Consider the following 23,474-nt stretch of genomic DNA (forward strand, 5'->3'; position numbering starts at 1 on the left):
TCATAACGACATGGAAAACAAGGTTTGGTATTCTAAAGGAATGCCTGCTAGATTCTTTATGTTCCCTCGTTCCTACCAGTCTCCCTGAAATATTTATTTCTAAAATATCCCCTACCACTCTCAAGTGTCTCATTTTATATACTAAAATTGGTCACGATTTTTTTTTTTTTGCCCACTTAGGGAAAAAACAATTTAATGCCAAATTGTTAAAAATTGTGTAAAGCTGTCAAAATCGAAGGGAGCCTTGACTGAACATTTTGATAGCACCTGATGTTCTGTGTCACTTGGCAAGGGGCTCACTCCTCTGTAGTTTTTGGCCCGATTCACACGGGTCTAATCCTGACAGCTGGGACTTCATTAGAAGGTATAAATCAGAAATTCGACCCTTCTCTCACTCCAATCAAGTAAATGGCCTCTTATTTCTCGAGCAGGGGAAAAAAATCCTAACACTGACATGCTTTTCTGAAACTTCTTCTAAATCACAAAGGGAGGGTATGAAAGGAAATACCCTCCCTTCTTGGCTGGCCCGGAACATGGTTCCTCATACTTATCCCTGAACACATTGCAAAACAACACATCATGGAAACGCAGATCACATACTGGCCGCGTATTGTATAATAAGCTATTTCTTAAAAAGAACCAAAGAGGAACTCAAAATGCCATTCATTTTATTCAGAGGAAAGCAGTATGCTTTTTTTTTTTTTTTTCCTTTTTTAACTGCTGTGACATCTCTTACGATCTATTGGGTTAACATGTGATGGGTTACATTGCAAGGAAATAAAGACAGCAAGTTCCTTTAAGAATTTGGATTTGGCCTCTCAGCTTTTAACTCGACGTTTGTCACAGCTCCTAATACTTCCTGTCATCAGGGGTTCTCGATTAGGTTGGCCATCAGAATTGCTCATGGAGATTTAAGAAATTACAGATGCCTGGTCCTGCCTTCCCATCTGCTAATCAGTCAGCAGAGCTCATACATATGGATTTGGAAAAGACTCTCCGCTGGTTCGGATGCAAACCCGAGGCTAAGAGCCCCTGCGTGCATATTAACAGGTGGCTCCTAATTCACCGGACATAGCTTAGAAATTCAGTAAAAAAATTACCATGGGCGTTCATTTTAAGGAATTATGTTTTAGTAAGTCAATAACAGGAAGAAATAACTCGGAAAGAAACAGTTCCTTCTCCTTCTTTCATTCCTGCTCTGCAAACCCCCAAATCTGGCTCAGTCCCACCGTTCTGTCTTCTCTACATTCAATGCCCGGATTTTTGAGTCTCATTGAAGAAAAATCCCATAATCTTGATGGGTCACAGAACAAATTCCTGGTTCCACTCTTTTCTGTGCTCTGCACTGTGCATTCATCTGTGTCCCCGTGTCCCTAGCCCACCTCACTTCCACTCCCATGCACGCCCCCCCCACACACACACAGAGCTTCCCCTTTCTGGTGGTCCTCTCCCTTCTCTCCATCGCTGGTGTTCTCAGCAGAAAACGTGCTTCCTATTTCAGGAAGAAATTGGGGCATGATCAGGTGTAAATTGCACCTGCTTTCTTTCTCCCTCGTATCTTTACGACTGGGAACCCCCTGGGGAGCTTTTAAAAATTACTACCATCTGGGTCCCACTCCCCAAAGGCATGATTTAATTATTTGGGGTACAAGCTAGGCATCAAAAATGTTTAAAGCCCTTTAGTTGATTCTAATGTATAGCCAAGAATCAGAGGTATAACTCAGAGTCATTCAACGTCTGACTCAAAGTCATTCATTTCTTTGTAAAAATCTACCTATGCCCAAGTTGCAACCCCAGAGATCCTGATTCAATTCATCTGGGCTGGTGTGCTTGGCATTCATATTTTGAAAGCACTCTATTAAGTGTTTTTTATGTGTTAGAAATTCCAGAAGAAATGGACAGAAATATAATAGAGTCAGAGGTCTAATAACTTTGCCCACTTCTCAAGGATAGAAACATGTTGATTACCATGTCTAATTTATTGGTTACATATAAATTAACAAATTTGTCTCCTACAGAGAATCCAACTTTTCTTCATTAAACATTTAAATGTAAAAATTTTTTAAGATAAATATACAGTGGAAGATCTAAGTACCTATAAGTTAAAAAAATTTTGATAAAAAAATTGGGAGGGGGAATAATTAGTAAATAATTTTCATTGGCAGTGAAAAAAGATATTTTAAGCATAAAGTCCAAGACCGAACCATAAAGAAAATATCGATAGCTTGAATTATGTCAAAATTAAAAATTCTCCACACCAAAACTACCACAGTAAAATTAAAAGGCAAGTGATAACTCTAAATTGTATGCTACATCCAACAGACAAAACTTAACATCCTTAATATTTACAGAACTCATGAATCACTAGTACAAAAAGGACTGGACATACCAACAGAAAAACCAATCAAGGACATAAATAGATGATTTAAAAAAAAAGTAGCCAATAAACCTATGAGAAAATATTAAACACAACTACTATTTTAGAAAGCAAATTATGAAGGCAATTATTTTGCCTATGTTGCTATTTTGGCAGAAATAAAATGAAATAAATTATCTGGTGTTACAAGGTTGAGGAGAAACAGGTGCCTACTTGCACGCATGTTTAGATGGTAAAATTAGGGCACTCTTTGGAGGGAGCAATATCACTCTTTGACAACCCACATCAAAAACCTTAATATCTTGCATGGACTCTGAACCCAACATTCCACATCTGAGCAGTTAACCTAAGGAAATAATCATCTGTGCTGCTGAGGTCCCTGCACTACTGACCCAAGTCTCTGGATATTGAAAGACTCCACAGCAGGAATTGGAACTAGAGCCACTGTGAGCAGATTTATTTGAAAACCTTTCCCTGCCAACATCATACCTGGCACCTCTCACCAATATGACAGTGGACACCACCTCCTTTGCGGAGCGCTGAGGTTTTCTACTCAAATAGCCTGTTGACCTCACCTCTAGCAAGCGGCTCTGACCATGCACACAGCCATCATAAAGCCACTCTTGCCACCCTGCGTCTTTTATACAAGCCCTTCATGACCCTCCTCTCTAATTCTCTGCATGAACAGCCAGTCCATAATAGTCATTTTCTTCTGGCAGCCCTGTTGCCAAGGAGTCTGGGCATGACCAGATGCTCCAGGTCTTCTAAGGACACTCTGCAGTCATCGTCCTGATACCATCCGGCACTCAGCCAGTGACAGTTAACTCTTCCCATCCCCAGAGGGTGTTTTGCCAGTCACCTCACTGAGTGGCTTCTGACTCCCATACACAGCCCAGGGTCCCTTTAAACACAGACCAGAGCACCTGCACCACACATATTCACTTGTTTCCCCTGCCCAGCTCAAACACACATTGCCTTACTCGTTCCAACCATCCTGTTCTTCTCAACCCTTTTGACTTCTCAATAAGAGCCATAACAGCAGTGTTTATAATAATTAACAACTAGAACAAATCTGGTTGTCCAACAGCAGGGGACTAGCTAGATATATCATGGTTCATTAACATAATGGAATATTATTTGCCCAATAAAAATGGCACAGTAGAAGAAGTAATAACAAGAATAACATCAACCATACCGTGTTAAGAAAAAAGAAACCTTACAAAATAGGTTTTCTTAACTGATGACTGTATATCAAGATGCTATCAGTTATCAATGTCCAGTTTGTAGGATTACCATTGATTTCCCTTCTTTCTTTTTGTTTATCTCTATTTTATAATCTTTTGAAATGGCTATGTATCCTTTTGGAAAAAACAAAACATGAAAATTAAAAAATTCAAAACAGCATGTTCAAAAAATTCATCTGTTTTTTGAAGGTGTTGAGCTTTGGCTACCCCACCAGGATGGGTCAGCGCTCCTTACAAAGCTGAAATTGCTCAGAGAAACAGCAGCCGCAGACCTTAGACTGGGGCTCACTTTGCCTCTAGGTGGGACCCTAGAGCCTGGAGAGACAGAGCTGGTGACCTCAGTTATGAGACTGTCCTAGAGACAGGTACAGTTTACAACTCTAATTGAGGTCCTAGATTAATGACTTTCAAATACCTAGCAAAATAACCTTTTTTTTTTTTTCCGAAACGAAATGTCACAGACAACATCAACTCTTAAACAAATGGATATTCTGTTGATCTGGTTGAAGTAGGAATTGGAGCACCCAGAGACCCCGATTCACCTTCCCTTCTCCCCAACCCACACACATGCACATTGTCACAGTAGCTCTTGAAGCAGCTTTGCGGGATTTTAAAATGACAACTCCATAAACAAGCAGTAGTTGGTTTTAACAAGGCAACTTGCATTCCAGGAAGAGGTTTGTTGATTCAGGGTGTGAAACCCAAGTGGAGTTATTTTGATTTCCCCTACACACCCATTCACTAAAAGCACACCTGACTTCCTAGAGACCCAGCCTTTCTTCCACGTAAAAAGCTTTCTTCGCCAAGTCTATCTACAGACTCCTGTAGACCCCAGGTCCTCCCTTTAGTCTTTTCTCACCTCCAATACCTTAGATAAAATTGAGTTTTCCTTCATCTGTGGCCCCATAATGCTTTAACTATCATGCCCTCTTTGGACATGGTCCAAAATGGGATACCACTTTGTAGATGGTGTCCAGGCTGGGCTATAAATACCATTCCAATGAGTCTTGAAGGTGGGGCTGAAAACACTCGCCCTAATCATGACGCCCTTGTGTGTCTATTTGTATCCACCAATTTATATGGGGATTAAGGAATCCCGGTGGTGGCTGGGAGGGGAATCTAACAGCGACTGTGATTGGGATTCAGACAATATACGTAAACCGTATGCAGGGAGAAACTACAAGAAGCCATGGGACAAAGCTGCCTCTAAGAAGAAGTCTGGCTCTGACAGACTCAGCCCCAAGGTCTATGGGTAGGAGAGGAAATGGTATTCAATGGTCTGGACCAGGGGTCCTCAAACTTTTTAAACAGGGGGCCAGTTCACTGTTCCTCAGACCGTTGGAGAGTGTGCGCTGTGGGCCCGGGACAAGTCAGCTGTTAAGCAGGACAGGCAGCTGCAGCAAACACATCCAGCAGGCCAGATAAATGTCCTAGGCGGGCGGGCCACCGTAGTTTGAGGACGCCTGGTCTGGACCAACAAACAATGGCACGGGAGACGCCCACTGAGTCCAGCTTTAAAACGGGAGCAGAAACAAGATGGGAGAGGAAGAGGAATAGGTCAAGACTCTGCTAGCTAAACTCAGATGAATATGTTAAGGTGCTCTCCTATAAATCTTAAGATGTCTATGTTAATATGTTCAAGTATTCATTTGTGTTCCAAGGAATAAATGAGAATACCCCATGGATTCAAAATTCACATAATTTATTTTATGAATATGCATGTTTAAATGAGGGTAGGAGACTATTTGAGTGCAAAGTTTGCATTTGTACCCACACATGAGTAAGAGTAGGGGATACTAGAGCCATCTTTCGTATGCTTGTTATTTGATCACATGACTGGGGACTGACATGCTCAGGTGCTACGTACATCTGTGAGACTGCCATGCCTCCAAGATGTATGTGCCAGAAAAATATCCCCATGTGAGGCTCATCCTACAGTAAACAACACACTTAGAAGTTGTTGCATGGTAATCACGTGATACTCAGATATTTTCATTGGTAACAGGAAGTTAGTAGAAAGGAATCCTTGTTCCAGTGAAGACTGCTTTAGTCATCAGCAAATTTCATAGGTAGAATAACTTCTATTTAAATATTTGGAAAAGGAAAAGCTACACCAAGATCAAAGTTTTGTAGCTTGGAATTTAGATGGTTAGGGTGGTGCGAGAGTGTCCCCAAGTCCAGGAATTATAGATGACCTTGGTTCCATCTAACAAAGTCAAAATCTCCACAAGCTAACAGATACATATGCATTTCAGACTATCTGGATAGAGCACAGAACATATTCACTTTCCCCACATTTCCTTAAGGGAGTCAAATTATTCAAGACCTTGTTCATAATCCACCTGTACCCTATTTCTTTAATTCTAATGGACCACATGTAATGAAGACATATTCATAGCATACTTGCCTAGGTTCAGATTTATGTATTAATATTTATATGTTAATATATTAGGTATTAATTTATGTCTCAGAGATTAATGAAAATATCCCATGGACTCAACATTCACATAATTTTTCTATTTTTATTAATTAATTTATTAATTATTTATTAATTTATTCTATTAATATACATGTTTAAATGAGGGTAGGAGGCTATCGAGTTCAAAGTTTGCATAAAAATTAAATGCATGTATTATTCACATTTACAAAGGCATTTTGAATGAATGCTGGTTTTTTAAAACTGTGATTTTATTCAATGCTAAAGCTATCAAACCAGACATTAACCTTCCTAAATTTGGGCAGAGAAGAGCTCAAGAAGGTGGCTCTCCAAGTAAGAAGCAGTTGCACAAGGTGTTCTAGAGTCTTCTCCTCAAGGCCTACTCCTCCCTTGAGTGTCCTCTTATTTCAATTCTCAGTGTCATCATCACTTCGGGATACAGGGAAAATTCCCTTTTAAAAATCCAACTCATCACCAACAGAAATAAAATGCCACTAACTTAGTCCCAAAAATATACATGCACATTTGTTTTTGAAAAGGAACTTTTAACTTGGACAGGAAATTTACATTAACATGGATAATAGAATCATCAAAAACAATCCAATTTGAAGCTGGGTGCAGTGGCATGCACCTGTAATCCCAGCTACTCAGGAGGCTGAGGCAGGAGGATGGCTTGACCTCAGGAGTTCTAGATCAGCCTGGGCAATACAGCAAGACTCCATTTAAAAAAAAAAAAATTCATTTTAAAAATAGACTTGTGTCCTTCAGGAATCTATAGATATAGCAAAGGGTTTGGAGATTCACAAATCTCCTCAGTTTAAGATGAATACACTTGGCTCTGGAGGGCAGATGTTACTTGGGAGTGCCTTTTCTTCAATAAATGGCACTAACTGCCATCTCTCTACTTGTCATGTGTGTTATGTTAAACGTGACAGTCCATCCTATCCCACCCAAGCACAAAGAGCAAAATGCAAAGTGCTCAGAGTCTCAGACTTCCTGGTGGCCTCCAACTCAGTTTTGCTTCCAATTTGAACAGCAAGAGTGAGTGGATCTGTGGTAAGACATGACCCATAAATGACTGACCGGCTCTAGGGTTGATCCTTGTCACTCTGGAGCATTCTCCCGAGACTTAATCTACTCCACTCACCCCATCAGGGAGCAATCTTACAAGACCTACCCATTTCAAATGCACAACATGATGAAATCTTAGCCATCCATTAACTAGCATATAAATATTGCAAATTAAACAGATACTACCACATGAAATTGAATGGAAGTTGAAGGAATTTATGACTGCACAAACAAAATATTCAGTTAACAAAATACTTTTCTAAGGCCAAACTGTATTTAGTTTTAACTGATCGCTTTGAGGGAATGTGGCATACTTTGGTTTTATTAGTGAGACCTTTGGCTTTTTTATAATCCACAGTAAAAAACACATGATTCTCTAAGACACAACTGCTATAGTCATACTGATTCCTGTAGCAAAGCTTTCCAAACTAAACTCTTTGCTAATCCATCTAAACTTAAGGTTTTAAGAAAGTTCCTAGAAAAATATAAATCCATGATAATTTCCTTAGATAATTTTCTCGCTGGAATGAAAGTGAAGGTTTTTGGTATTAAATATTTGGCAACTTGATTAATTTACCAGTATTATCAAAATATAAATAAGAAATAACTATCTAGCTCTCAAGGTAGATTTAAAAATAATTATGCTTAGATATCTTCCTTTGCAATCATCTATTAATATCAGTAATGTTAGCACTAAGAGAAGGTATCATTAAACATGTCACCAGATAACAGAGTGGCAGGAAGGTCAAAGATACATCAAGCTTTTTAAAATATTCATATTTAAAAGAATACTTACCCTTTTGACTCCCTCTAAGAGGATATATCCTGAGTTTTTCAATGATATCAACTATGATCAAGGATAACAGGACCAGAGATACAGGCAGGTCAGGTAACAACTTATCAGGTAAGGCATTAGTAGACCCACTGATGTTCTTCTGAATCTGTTTTTAGAAAAACATTTAGAAGCATTAAATTATTGTGTTTTCTTTATTAAAAATTCTTCCAATAATCCAAAAGCAAGACTAAATAAATTATAAATACATTTACTTAAAACAAAAACTAGAAGCTTGTTTTTCAGCTTCTTGGGTTTAAGACTCCATCATGTTTTAAGCCATTTCTAGAGATGTAATAAGGGCTCACATCTGTGGGTTTTCAATTAAGGTTACAGCTTGGGAAATGCATGCAGAAATAACAGAATAGTGGGTTCCCTGTATTAGTAGAATGGGTAATTCCTTCCAACTCTACTGCTAAGCAGAGGTTCTAAGAGTCCAGCCCCAAACAGCTAGGGGAAAAATACTGACATTTAGAATCTTCCAAGAAAGGTGAGCCCAGGAAGGCTTTAGGGCACTTCCTTCGTCTGCTTAATGTATCTACAAAAAACCTACGGCAAGCATTATATTAACGGTGAAATGTTGAACGTGTTCTCTGTGAGATCAGGAATGAGCCAAAGACAGTACTGTGAGCATTCCTGTTCAAATTTTAGTACACTAGAGGTCAAAGCCAGTGTAAAAGACAAGAGAAGGAAATCAATAGTAGAAGCACTAGAAAGAAAGAAAAACAAAATACCATTATTTATAGACTATATATGGAGAAAGTCTCCCCAGCATGGATAAATTATTTATAAATACGAATGATGAAGAGTTAGGAAGTAAGATTTTTTTAAAAAAAATGATACAGTTGAATGCAACCTCAATTAATGTTTCAAGCTTTTGTGGAAAATGGCAGGCTGATTCTAAAATTTATATGGAAACACCAAAAGCAAGAAACTCTGGAAGAAAAAGAACAAGAGAGGAAGGTTTACTCTTCAGGATATAATTATTATAAAGCTACAAAAAGTAAGGCAGTGTGTTAGCACAGGAATAGAAAACTAGGCAATGAGATGCAACAGAAAGCCCAGATTTAGATCACAGATGTGCACACCTGATTTACAACAAAGGTAGCACTGCAGGGAAGGACAGATTTAAATAAATGCTGCTCGATCCATTGGAGATTATTTGAAAAAAAAAAGCTTGACTCCCTATTGCACAACACAGACAAAAACCAGTTCCAAATGGATTGTGAATCTAATAGAGAACAACATAGCCTCGAGAGTATAATTAGGGAAACATGTTTGGGACTTTGAGGTTGAGATTCACAAGAGGACAAAATCTTCTCAAACAAGAGACCATAAGCATTCTCTGTAAAGGAAAGAAATTGATAAATTGGGATATTTTTAAATTAAGAACTTCTTTTCACCGAAAGACACCATTGAAGGTATCTTTTGACTCAACTGAAATGCTTGCCCATGCACACCAAGAGACATATTCCAGAATGTTCACTGCAGTATTATTTGAAATAGCCTAAACTAGAAACAACTGAGATGGTCATCAGTAGTTGAACTGATAAATTTTTTTAAAAATTGTGATATCTTCATAAAATGGACTAGTCTATCTACAGCAATGAAAATGAATGAGTTACGGTTATACACAGAAACATGAATGACTCTCACAGTCATAGTTTTGAATTTAAAAAGCCATACCTAAGTTATATATATTACATATAAGTTAAATAATGTATGCATATAATCTGTTGTTTGATTACTCCTTGTGAAAAGTTCAAAAACAGGCCAACTAATCTGTGGTATTAGAAGCCAAGGTAGAGGCCGGGCGCGGTGGCTCACGCCTGTAATCCTAGCTCTCTGGGAGGCTGAGGCGGGCGGATTGCTCGAGGTCAGGAGTTCGAAACCAGCCTGAGCAAGAGCGAGACCCCGACTCTACTATAAAAATATAGAAAGAAACTAATTGGCCAACTAATATATATAGAAAAAATTAGCCGGGCATGGTGATGCATGCCTGTAGTCCCAGCTACTCGGGAGGCTGAGGCAGCAGGATCGCTTGAGCCCAGGTGTTTGAGGTTGCTGTGAGCTAGGCTGACGCCACGGCACTCACTCTAGCCTAGGCAACAAAGCGAGACTCTGTCTCAAAAAAAAAAAAAAAAAAAAAAAAAAAAAAAAAAAGAAGCCAAGGTAGAAATTGCCTCTGGAGAAGAGAGAAAGATAGTCATTGCAAAGAGCGTGGGCGTGGAGCTGGCCAAGTTTTCCTTCCTGACCTGAGTAGTGTTTATACAGGAGTTTGCTTTGTGGTATTCCATTGATACTGTACATTTACGTTTTGTGTGCTTTTCTGTTTGTGTTACACTTCCTTGAAAATCAAATAAGAAAAAAAAGAAAGAAGGGCTGGGCGAGGTGGCTCATGCCTTTAATCCTAGCACTCTGGGAGGCAAGGTGGGAGGATTGCTTGAGGTCAGGAGTTCAAGACCAGCCTGAGCAAGAGCAAGACCCCATCTCTGCTAAAATGGGTGTGGTTGTGGGCACCTGTAGTCCCAGCTACTCAGGAGGCTGAGGCAGGAGGATCGCTTGAGCCCAGGAGTTAGAGGTTGCAGTGAGCTCTGACGATGCCATGGCACTCTAGCTGGGGCAACAGAGCAAGACTCTGTCTCAAAAAAAAAAACAAAAACAAAAACAAAAAAAACGAAAGAAAAGAAAAACATGCAACAGGGCATGAAATATCTTAAAAAAGAAACAGAAAGTGCTGTCGAACTCCAGATATGCTATCCTTGCACAACTGTGGTGTTCTTTTAAAGGTTGTAAACAGAATTTTTACAACTCTTGGGGACCTCTCAAGTGATTTGTGAGGTCTTTGTAGAGGAGGGAGGCAGAAATGACAAATCTAGATGGAGATATTCACCTGTTGCAGTTTGTTTGGAAGACCGCCATCTGTGTAGTCTTCCAAAGTTATTCTATGCATTCATCTATTGTCCTAATGTAGTATCTAGGATATAGTCTAATGACTGTGTAATTTCTAATATCATACATTCCTTGGTACTCACCTTTCTCACAACTATGATACTTGTCCTAATCACCTGTTTATTTTTCTCTCCACTGTTGGTAAATAATTACTGATGCTATATTTATTGAGTGCTCTATCTCAAATATCTAATAGTGCCTGGCCTGTCATATGCACTTAATGAATATTTACTCAACATATGAATGAAACATCATAAAGTCATTTAAGTTGTGTACTTTGGGGAATTTGAAAATTGTATCTTTCACAGCACCTTACACATTAATAAGATTAGTGGGGCATTCTTCTTTGACCTTCCTGGATAATAAAGTTCTCATAGCCTGAAAGCTCTGCTTACAATATTCCTGCCTTGAAGATGCTCATCCAGGTCCTTTTGAAACCATAGTTAGTCTAAACATAAACTCAAAGTTCTTTTCCAATAAATAACATGTGCAAATTATTTTTCAATAGATACCCTACCATAGGTCTTAGAATGTAAACAGTTGGTTCCTTAGAACCAAGGGTGATCATGAAAACCATCAGGTTGGTGGGAGAAAGAGATGTAGATTGACTTTCAAATTCCTTCCTTTAATATTATTTTAAAATAACATTTCTGTCTCACATACACAAACATAAAAGTCAATTTAAAAAAAAAAAAAAATTGGGCTGCCGGATTTGCCTCCAAATCACAGAAAGGACAATGATCTTCGTTCTTTCAATATACAGATTGGAATCTGGAAGAAGACTGGGTTAAGTTTAAACTTTAAGGCATTCCTTGGGCCCACTGTTCTACCCAATGTCAGTAACAGGACATTTTAAACTCTCTAAATCTTGTAGCAGAGGAAATCAAAATGCCATACCTCGGTCGCCGCTATGGAAAACGTGAAACTGGGCAAAGTGGTGAGTATTACGCACATCATCAGAACAGGTCTCCTAGCAAAGGAGAAAAAAAAAAATAAGCCAACGCCATAATGTACAAGATCAACAGTTCCTCTTACATTTTGCTAAATTCGCAGTTCCTGTTCCATTCATCTATAGTTTTTCTAAGAAGCCACTGCTTCCCTATTTCCATTTCCCAAATGTTTGCTTATGGCAAAGAGGAACACAGTGCACACAACAGAGTACTTTTCTAGAACAAAGGGTGAGAGATTTCCAAATAATCCGAACAATGTGCAAACCATAAATGACTGAAAGCATCAAGGCGCAAGTCAAACGACATTCAGTCTTTCTGTAATTTATTCATCAGAATTCCACCCATGTTGAGCTCCTGTGATCAACTAAAAGGAAGAACAGCATGACTTTCTCAATTTATACCCTGTGATGTAAAACTGATTTTTCAAAAAATACATTTAGAGATGATAAACTATGAGATGCTTAAAGTAAAACTTAAATAAAAACATTAAACACTTAAAGTAAAAACCTTTGGATATGTTTTACTTGCCCCCTCCCTGCAAAAAAAAATCATACATAAAAATGACATAATTTTTCAAACTTGTTTTTAGGCCACTTCTTAAGCCTCACATGATCAATCGATCAAATACTTATTAAGATATAATATGCATATAACACTATATGTTATAACAGAGAAAATTAAAATGTATGTCTGCATATTTAGCATCATTAATTTAGGGAAAGACAAAAGATACTCAAAGGTTTTCTATAATGAAATATTTACCTCTTCTTTTTTTAGTTAATGTATATTATGTTAATTACATCTATATGATAATGTGTTTCTAAATACAAGCAGTATTGACTGCTTTAAAATTCTTAACAATTTCTCCTTGATCCTGTCTTGTCTCTTCCATCCCATTTCAGATGTCCTAGGTGTAAATGTCAGTTAGGAGGTGGGATCGTCCCTCTCTCATGGCCAGACTCAGTCTGACCTGGCTAAAACCAGTTATGCTGGGACTTTCGATTGGTAGCTTTGCCTCTTTGTCCGAGCACAGACCCAAGATCCTACAGCTCTAGGCTCCCTAAGTAAGATTGTCGAAGCCATTCATAAAGTCCTCTTCTTCTCAATTTGATCTCAAAACAATGGCAGTGCCCCTAGGATTATTCCTGTGCCCCCTTTTTTTTTCTTTTTTTTTTTGAGACAGAGTCTCGCTTTGTTGTCCAGGCTAGAGTGAGTGCCATGGCGTCAGCCTAGCTCACAGCAACCTCAAACTCCTGGGCTCGAGCGATCCTTCTGTCTCAGCCTCCCGAGTAGCTGGGACTACAGGCATGCGCCACCATGCCCGGCTAATTTTATATATATATTAGTTGGCCAATTAATTTCTTTCTATTTATAGTAGAGACGGGGTCTCGCTCTTGCTCAGGCTGGTTTCGAACTCCTGACCTCAAGCAATCCGCCCGCCTCAGCCTCCCAGAGTGCTAGGATTACAGGCGTGAGCCACCGCGCCCGGCTCCCCCTTTTTAAATCTATATTATCTTCTTGGATTATCTCATCTAGTCCTATAGCTTTAAATACCATCCATCTGCCCAAGACTCCCAAATATGTGCTGGACTTTTCCCTGAGCTCTGGATTGTACACCCAACTATTAGATATCTCCCCTTGGATCTCAAAGAGGCAACTCAGATTTAGCATGTCTGAAAGAGAACACAAGTCCTCCTCTGCACCTGTTCCCGTGCATCATCCAATCCTGTGTGATTTACTGCCGAAATCCATTTCAAACCCATCCTCTGATAATTCCATAGCATGGTTCATCCACTGTCATCTCTCATCTGCAATATTTCCTAACTGCTTTCCTGTTAATGCTTCTATTCTTGCTTAGCAACATTTTCTTCATTTTTTAAAAAAATGGGTTGTATTTTAAAAATGTAAAACACATCTTATCACTGCCTCGCTCAAAAAATCTCAAAAATGCTGGGGAGGGGATAATTGAGGGTTATTGTTTACTGGATACAGAGTTTTAGTTTTGCAAGCTGAAAAGAGTTTTGTACGTGAGTGGTGGTGATGAGTTGCACAAGAACATGAATGTACTTAATGCCACTGAACTGTACGCTTAAAAATGGTTAAGAAGGTAAATTTTACATCGTGTGCATTTTACTACAATTAAAAAATAAAATCTATCCAATGGACACTAAATGTAATTAGAATAAAATTGAAACTTATTAATTACCCCAGCCAACATGCTCTACATGATGTGGTTTCTCTTATTTCTCCTTACTCTACTCATTTAAAATGATTGGCATTCTCCTCCTACATCACTCCAGCCATAATGGCCTTCTGGCTATTTCGTGATGACACCAAGTGGACCCTACCCGAGAGCCTTACACTGGCTGTTCCCTTCGCGTGGTCTATCAACCATGTCTGTTCCATGTAGTTCCCTATAGTCATCTACTTCTCCCATCTTGGTCATTTCAAATCACATTCCACATATATATAATATATATCATATATAACTTATATATGCAGCCCTTACGACTGCCTGAAATTCTGCTGATTGTTTCTTTATTTATTGTGTTTCACCTCCCTCTTTCCTCCTCCTCCAAGGTAAGTTTCTTGGAAACAAGGACCTTATCTGAGTTGTTCACTACTTTATCTCCAGCATCCAGATTAATGTTTCCGAATTTTTCCGTGTGTAATGAATCTTCTGGGAATTTAATGAATCCTATGGACCCTTCTCAGGATAAAATTTTTAAATGAGTAAAATAAATATAAAACAAACCAATTATATTGAAATTACCCCAACTTTTTTTAAAAGAATTATATACAATATGCAGTCTCTTTAAAGAATTAGGCTGAGCATGGTGGCTCACACCTGTAATCCTAGCACTTTGGGAGGCCAAGGCAGGAGGATCACTTGAGGACAGTAGTTCAAGACCAGCCTGAGCAATATAGCAAGACCCCATCTCTACAAAAAAAAAAAAAGAGAGAGAAGAAAGAAAAATCAGCTGGACACAGCGGCGTGTACTTGTAGTCCCAACTACTTGGGAGGCTAAGGCAGAAGTTTGAAAGAAGTTTGAAGTTACAGTGAGCTATGATGATGCCACTGTATCTAACCTAGGCAATAGAGTGAGACCCTATCTCAAAAAAATTACATATAGGTACTTAATTTTCTTTTAAATTTTATATAGTAATACCTATGCCTATGCATGAACATATTATCTTTTTAAATTTTCTTTGAATTAATAGTACTTAAGATTAGTAAAAATTGTAATCATTCATAATTTCAAGGTAGTGAAGATCACGAACCATATCCTTATATCTCTGCTACAACTGTTGTGTGATATGAAAAGATCTGTGATATCTGACATGAAAAGCCCTGTGTAATAAAATTACAAGACCTATTAACACTACTGTGGTTTGTTACCAACATCCATATTAGAAAGAAATGCTAGCTTTCCATTAGAAGTTAATGAAAATAAAGAAGCACATTGTTTCTCATTCAAGTTCAGGAACTCCATTATGCAAGAGAATGTCTGGCACATAGTAAGAACTCAATAAATACTAAACGAATAGAGTAGATAGCAAATAAATATCAACCCTAGTCTATGTCTTATTTAACCAGAAATAATGTTAACCTGTGTTTGAAAAATCTTGACTTACTGCAAGGATATGCTTATCATTTATCAATGAGTGTTATGGATTGAATGGTGTCCCTTCAAAAGCGTATATTGAAATCCCCAACCCCTAGTATGTCAGAATGTGACCTTATTTGGAAACAGGATCTTTACAGAGATAATATGATAAAATAAGATTAGAGTGGGCCCTAATCCAATATGACTGGTGTTCTCATAAAAAAAAAAAATGGGGAAATTTGTCAGCAGACTTGCACAGAGAGAAGACTACGTGAAGAAAGGCAGGGAGAGTACCATGTGGTGATGAAGGCAGAAATCAGAGTGATGCATCCCCAAGTCAAAGAACATCCAAGCTTACCCAGAAAACCACCCGAGGCCAAAAGAAAGCCGTGGAACAGATTCCTCCCCATATCCCTCAGAAAGAACCGACCCTGCCAACAACTTGACTCTTAGCCTCCAGAAATGTGAAACAATAAACTCCTGTTGTTTAAGCCATCCAGTTGGTGGTACTTTGTTATGGCGTTTCTAGAAAACTCATAGAGATTTTGCTACTGGGAAGTGAAATGTCGGTGTAAAAATAACTAAAATCATAGACATGGCTTTGGAATTGAGTGATGGGTGGGTAGAGGTGGGAAGAGTTTTGAGACGCATGATGGAAAGAACCTGGATTGCCTTGAAGAAATTGTTTGTAGAAACCTAGATATTAACGGAGATTCTGGTCAGGGCTCAGAAAGAAAAGAAGAAAGCTGTAGAGAAAGCTCCTGTCGTCTAAGAGAACTGATATAGTGCCATGAACAGGATGTTGCCAGAAATACAGATGCTAAAGGTGCTTCTGGTGGGGCTTAGGATGGAAATGAGGAACATGCCATTGGAAACTAGGGGCAAGTGATCTTTTGTGTAAAATGGCAGAAAATGTGGCAGAATTGTGCTCTGTTGGGCAGAAAGTAGAACGTGTAAGTGACAAATTCAGATATTTAGAGGAGGATATTTCTGAGCAAAGTGTTGAAAGCTCTGTCTGTTTTCTCCTTGCTACTTATGGTATGATGTGAGCAAAGACAGGTACATCGAAGAAGGAATTTTTAAGCAAAGAGGAACTAGAACTTGAAGATTTGGAAAAGTCTCAGCCTATCTATATTACGAAAAATGAGCAAACATGCGTAGAAGAGATCACCAAGCTTGTGGCTTGAGAATCCGATCAGTCGCGTCAGCAGGATCACTGCTGGCTGGCCCTGAAGGTGGCAGAAATGGCATAAAAGGAAGAAAAGCTGTTGGACTTCTGGGACTCTGGGGAGGAAACCGGCTGATAGAGTGGTTTGGCTGCAAATGTGTCATCCTTCAAGGGAAGGGAACAATGACACTGACAGTGGTTCAGAGGCTGGCACCGCAACCACAGGCCCCGAGGTGCCCTGCTCGAATTCAGAGGGCAAAGCCACTATCCAGGGCTGAGGGGTTGGGGCTGCTACCCTGGTGGGCTTGGAAAGGGGGCCCACGGGGTGGAACATCAAGCCACAGAGGGTCATTCTCAAACCTTAAAATCCAGTGGAATTTTCCCTCCTGGGTTTTGCACTTGCTTGGGACCCATGACTCCTTTTTTCCCCCCCTTCCAATTTCGCCCTGCTGATATCCACTCCACTGTATTTTGGAAGCAAGTAACTTTCTGTCTGGTTTTACACATTCACAGGTAGAGAGGAATTTTGTCCCAAGATGAATCATAGCCCAGTTGTCCTCACGCATAACTGATTTGGGTGATTTAGATGGTGAGTTTTGGGACTTTGAGTTGATGATGTTCAGGTGAGACTTTGGATCATTCCAGTTGATGCTGGAATGATCAGGACTTCTAGAGACGTTGGGATGAGTGAATCTATTTTGCACGTGGGAAGACCATGAATTTTAAGGCGACACAGGGTGGAATGCTAAGGATTGAATTGGGACATGTTTAAGTCCCAACCCACAGTACCTTAGATCATACCTATTTGTAAATAGGGTCTTTATTAGAGGTAATCAAGTTAAAATGGGGTGTTAGGGTAGACCCCAATTCAATATGACTGGTGTCCTTTTAAAAAAGGGAAAATTTGGAAACAGAAACACACAAAGAGAAGACTATGTGAGGACACACAGGGAGAATGTCATGCGAAGATGAAGGCAGTAATCAGGATGACACACTTACAAGCGAAGAAACACCAAAGATTGCCAGCAAACCATGGGAATCCCAGATAATGGGGTGGGCATGGAACAAAACCTCCCTCACGTCTCTCAGAGAGAGCCCTCCTCTCTATCACCTTGGTCTCAGACTGCTAGCCTCCAGAATGTTCAGACATTTGAGAATTTGAAAAAGATTGCTGCTGTTTAAGCCACCAAGTTTGTGGCACTTAGTTATGGCAATCCTAGGAAGTTAATATAAGGAACAGAATTTATGGCAGAATATCACAGACACTTCTTTGAAGGTCTACTCGTGCCAAAACCAATGCAAGGTTGCAACCTCAGTACAGAGTGGCTGCAGAGAAGGACTTGTGGGCATAGTGTAATGTCCAGAAGAAAGACTGAGTTAGTAGCCAGGCTTGGTGGAGCACACCTGTAGTCTCAGCTGCTTGGGAGGCTGAGGCAGGAGGATCACTTAAGCCCAGGAGTTTGAGGTTGCTGTGAGCTATAATCACACCACTGCACTCCAAGTTGGGTGACTCCAAGTTGGGTGACAAGATGAAACAAAGAAAGAAACAGAGAGATAGAAAGAGAAAGAAGAAGAAGGAAGGGAGGGAGGGGGAGGGAGAGGGAGGGTGGGCCTGAGCTAGGGCACTACCAATAGCCCTCCCTCTATCCGCTTGTGTAATAAATTGGCAATGCAAAGGACTCCCCTAGGAGTGGGGCCCATGAAGAAAGAACTGAGCTAAGCCACACAGGGTTAAAAACTCCTGTGTGTGTAGCAAGCATTTTGCATGTTGGCCTTGACGTTTCTCACAGAGGAAGCATGGTCAGTGGGAAGAACTGGATAACTTGGGAAATGACTCTTTGCTCAGAAATGTATAAAGGTTCTCTTTTACCTAATCATTAAAGTCAACAGTTTGTCTTTCAAGGCTTCCCCCAATTTGGTCTTACCGCTCCAACATACTATAACACTCCTACTCTAGACCGCACCTTAGTGGTCTCATACCATGTGCCAAGAACTGTATGAACGCATTTTATATACATCACTCAAACCCCACAACAGTCCTCTGAGTGAGGTATCACCCCTATAAATTGATGAGTTCTAATCCAGGTCTTTCTAACTCCAAAACTCACACTCCTAACCTAACCACGCTGCAGTACTGCCCAGCCCACTTCTCTCTACTTGCTCCTTTCTAGGCAAGTTGGTCTTCTCACCCCTTAAAGAATTCATGCTCCTTCCTATATCAGCTCATTCATCATCCTCATCCCCCTGCTTGGGGATGTCTTCCCATCCCATCTTTCCAAGCTTGGTACAAATTGAGCTTTCCTCATGAGACTTTCTCTGACTACTGCAGAGCATGGCATGCTCTTAATAAACCTGCTCTCGATAAACCCCAAGTGTTGAAAACCTGCTGACTATGGGACGCTGTGGAGGGCTGATGGGTGGGATGGAGAGGATGAATCAAAAAGGACAGCTGCTCTACTGTCAGAAGTTTTGATGACTCTCTTCTTGGTGAGCCACATAAAATTCAGTGATTTATAGTATAGTTTATATTACTTTCTAGTTCTTTCATGTATAAATAACTGTGCAGTCTCCACAGTAGACTACAACCTCCCTGAGGAGGGAGGCAATGCCTGAGACAGGAGATAGTCCCCTACAGCAGCCTGAGAACAATGCTGGTTAGAATAGAGAATTTGTGTAGGAAGGTTGTTTGGAGAAGTAGACAGAGGTCAGAGTGGATGGTCTTGAATGCCAGGCTAAGTCCTAGGATGCAGTGAGCAGCAGTGGACAGCTCTGCCAGGCAGTCAACGGCTACTCAATAAATGTTTATGGAAAGAGGGATTGAGTGATGAGAAATGCGAACTGGAAAGCAATTCAGATAGGTAAATGTAAACCTATTTAATTAAACAAACCTTTAGAGTGGACTAACGGGTCACTATTAACCTGTAGGATTTCTAGTAAAGCCGGGAGTTTTAGTCAATGTCACTCAATGATGAAACAGGTGACACAGTTGCAGTTGAAGCCAATAGCATTATATTGATAGCTGATATCAGTGGCTGCGTCCATAGGACATCCGGGTATCCGTGCCATCCTATCCGGGCACTAAAATGACAGCCAACATCCCAAGGAGATTTTCAAAGGACAAAAAAAGTCCAGAAACGTTGGGACAAGAATGACTGATGGAACTTTGCCCACTGGGGAAGAGAAAGCTTAGATGACTCAGATGGGGCGTGGTTGGGATGGCAGAGTGGCACAGCTGCCTCCGAAGGTTTGGAAAGCTTGAACGCAGAGACAGTAAGTTCAGGGACGTCAGCCCTGGAGTCACAATGTTGGGAGTCGTCATCACACAAGTGGCACTTTATATCATGAGAGTGCTTAAAACGAATTAGAAAGGGGGAAGTTAGGAACCAAGGGGTAGAGCTCCTGGCCATGGCCACATGGACAGGTTCATAAGGAGAGGGCAGAAGTCTGCAAAGAGGATGGGAAGAGAGCTACATGGTGGGAGGTTTTATTTCCACACAAAGAATAAGGAAGACTGTTCTAATAATTAGAGCCATAGAGAGTAGTGAGTTCCCTGTAAAATCAGAGGTGGACTGTCTGTCCGTATGGTGAAGAATAGTGCAGTAGCTGAACTCTAAGATTTCTTCCAGCTTTAGGATTCTGTGGAATAATGTCAACCTTCGATTCTACAAGCAAAGGGAAGAGTAGATTTTTAAGGGGTGCAGCTGATGTGCAGAAAACTTTTTTTTAAGAAGAGTAATACCGCATCAACGAGGACTGGGAAGGAATTTAGGGGAGAAAAGCAGCAAGAGGTGAGAACACCAGTGGGTGAAGGTTGCCAGAGCCCGAGCATTGGTTAACAAGAGGCTCTTCATTTTTCCTTGGACAAAATCAATCGGGTCAAATGGTCTGACGTGGGACCTCAATATATGAAAATATGGGGGACGATACCAGAAACTCCAGTGCATGGTGGCCCCAGAAATGAGGGCCTAACTGGGATAAGGAAAACAGCCATGGAAAACAAGGAGCAAGAGAGATGAAAAAATGGGAGAATGAATGGAATGTGGTGACTTTATTGCATATGGCAGGGAGAGAAGAGCAAAAGTAGATACACTCACTCGTGCTGATTTACTGGGTTTGCTGGGGCAAGGAAGACAAAGCCTGTGGTCAAGTACAGTCAAATTATTGATACCGATTATATCGGATGACAGACCCAGTGTGAGATGGGAGTGCTCTGGGAAGAAGTCACTATGAAGCACTGGTGTTAGGTTATCAGTATCTTACCAATGACCTCTCGGAGGTGCTGAAAAGACTGAGCTCTATTTCCTGCAGGTTATCCAATCTGTCCAGCTGTGCACAGATGTTACTGGTGCTGTGTGTTCCACTTGCATGGGCTACTTTGGAACAGCAAAGTGCTCAAGAGACCAGGGTCTCAAGACAGAAGCCCTTGGGGCCGTCTTGGCTCAACTACGCATTGGCTGCGTGATCTTTTAACTCCTGTGCCTCGATTTCCTCATTTGTAAAGTGGACACTATAATTGTCTTATATATAAAGATTAGAAAATTCGCTAAAATAATATAGACAATGTGTTTAGAATTATGCTTGGTACATAGTAATTGTTCGATAAATATTTGCTCTTATTTTACTGTGACTACAAGTACTTCTACTGCTACTACCACCATCGCTACTTTAAACAGATCAACAGCAAAATCTCACTGAGTATGTTAAAGATTTAAGCAAGGTAAAATGTCACCCAAAACGTTAGGGTCTTTCAAACTTGGCAGTGCCCAGGATTCATGACATGCCATCGTCTGAAGTAGTTGTACCCTGAAGGACTCGAGGATTCCTCAAATATAGCTCTGGGTCCCAAGACAGTCAGGGAATCCCCACAAATACTTTAGGATTATCCTGCCCTGATGTACCTTCTGGATGGGCATCTGATCTGGGTTCAGGCTAGCCGTGTAGCTCAATGGTTTCACCCATTTACTCATATTCCAAGAAAGGAACTTTCTTGTTTACTGGAATACACAGTTCCATGTGTATATAAATAACTTTACTTTATATCTCCAATCTCCCTCATTTTTTATGACTTATGACAGGTGTCCCTAGAAGGGAACAATAATTCTAAAAGAATGAGGAAGTGTAAAGTACAAGAGAGAAGAACACTGGATTAAAGTCCAGACTACACCGTCGATTTACTGCATGTTTTACACTCCCTGAAATTGTTTCCTCCCTTAGAAAAATGGAAATTATGTCCCCTTGGTCAAGTTTACAATGGTGGCGTGCAAGCCTAGTGAGAAAATGAAACATAAAAACACAGTTCGATGCAACCATTTTATAAGATCTAAATGACACTGTGTTGGCCCTCATTATTCTCAAAAAATAAAGGAGACCTGCAAAATTCTCCAAATTCAAGGAATATCATTGAAAGCTTATAATTTTCTCCAGTTTTATCATCACCTCTACTGCTTTTCAGAGTCATTCTCAGGATTGAACCAGATCACATTTTAAATGAAAATAGTAAATTCAGTCTGAGGTAATGACACTAGCATTCACTGAGTGCTTGGCACGGACCAGGTACTATGCTGGGAACTTTATATACATAATCTCCTTTTCTCAGAATCTCATTTTCATTTCTCAGTTTCTTCAAACAATACTGCAAGGTGGAAACTAAGCTGTCCCTGTTTTGCTCATGAAAAAACTAAAAGTCAAAGAATTTAAATAACTCACACAAGATCTCACAGTCAATGTCAAAGCTAGGACTTCAATCCAGGTCTGGTCTGCCTTGATGTATTCATGGGGCACACCCTTTGCTAGCTGATGACTTCCTCTCTCCTGAAGACCAGCCATGGAAGGCTCACAATGCCAGCATGGACCTCCAGGGAAGCTCTCAAATAGTCTCAACAACATGAAATCTGTGAATGTTCAGGATCTATGAAATTTCATATAAACAATTATCTAATTATTCTTCCAAAATAATTCATACTTTCAATCCTACTTTCTACAGTATCAACTAGTTTTGCACCATCTTCATTTAGCAATTAAGCTATATCGCCCTATATATGACCACATATATTATAATATCCAAATGCACACTTTTGGGAATCATATATATAATACAAATATGCATCTTTGGGGGAAATGTAGCCTCATGACACTAGAAGGGTTGCATTTTTCTTGAAACACACTTGGCATTCAAAATCAGAAAGAATAAAGGAAAAGTTGCATAACATAGAATAGCATGAAATCTGACAGATCTAGGCTCACAAATCCCAACTCCACCACGTAACTAGTTTTCTTTCTTGACAAAGGTAATCACCTCTTTAAGTTTCAGTTTCTTTTTCTTAAAATGAGACTGTCAACACCTACACATCACTGGGTGGTCATAAAGTTGAAATCTAGTAGCATACAATGTGCAAAGCTTCTAGAATGGTTTTCAGTAGCTATTTCTTCCCTTCCATGTAAATAATTATATGATAGTGTTTATGAAGGAGGCCATAAGGACACAGTTCCACAGTTTCACCGAAATTACAGATAACCTGTGGGAGGGGCATGCCACACCCAGAAACAGAAACGAAAGACTGGAAGAGTATTTCCCAAAAGAAATGACTGAAAGATATAATTGTTGTGACAGCCCGAGATCCCGTAGCAAGGCGGAGAGAGGTCCCTGGGCCAGATGTACAAAATGAAATCTGAGCCGCCATGAAGCCAGTCGTATACCACATGCACTGGGGAATAGAAACAAAAGCCTACTCTCTTCCTTAATTTCAATTTCCCCAGAAGGTCAAGACCTCGTCCTTCAAAGAGGCAGTTTAGCATAGTGATTAGAAGTGCCCACCTGTTACAGAGTTAGACCTGG

At 40.0% G+C, this 23,474-nt stretch overlaps 1 protein-coding gene across 1 annotated transcript in view; it reads right to left on the reverse strand.

Annotated features, from left to right (window-relative positions):
• Window positions 1-23,474, reverse strand: part of TMEM236 (transmembrane protein 236) — a 47,088-nt gene that overhangs the window by 10,029 nt on the left and 13,585 nt on the right. The window contains exons 2-3 of the mRNA XM_012748671.3: window positions 11,811-11,883; window positions 7,926-8,070 (exon numbers count right to left, since the gene is read on the reverse strand). Of these exons, the coding sequence (XP_012604125.2) occupies window positions 7,926-8,070; window positions 11,811-11,883 (218 nt within the window). The remainder of the gene's footprint in view (window positions 1-7,925; window positions 8,071-11,810; window positions 11,884-23,474) is intronic.

This window comes from Microcebus murinus, chromosome 25, assembly GCF_040939455.1.
Source record: "Microcebus murinus isolate Inina chromosome 25, M.murinus_Inina_mat1.0, whole genome shotgun sequence".
NCBI lineage: Eukaryota > Metazoa > Chordata > Mammalia > Primates > Cheirogaleidae > Microcebus > Microcebus murinus.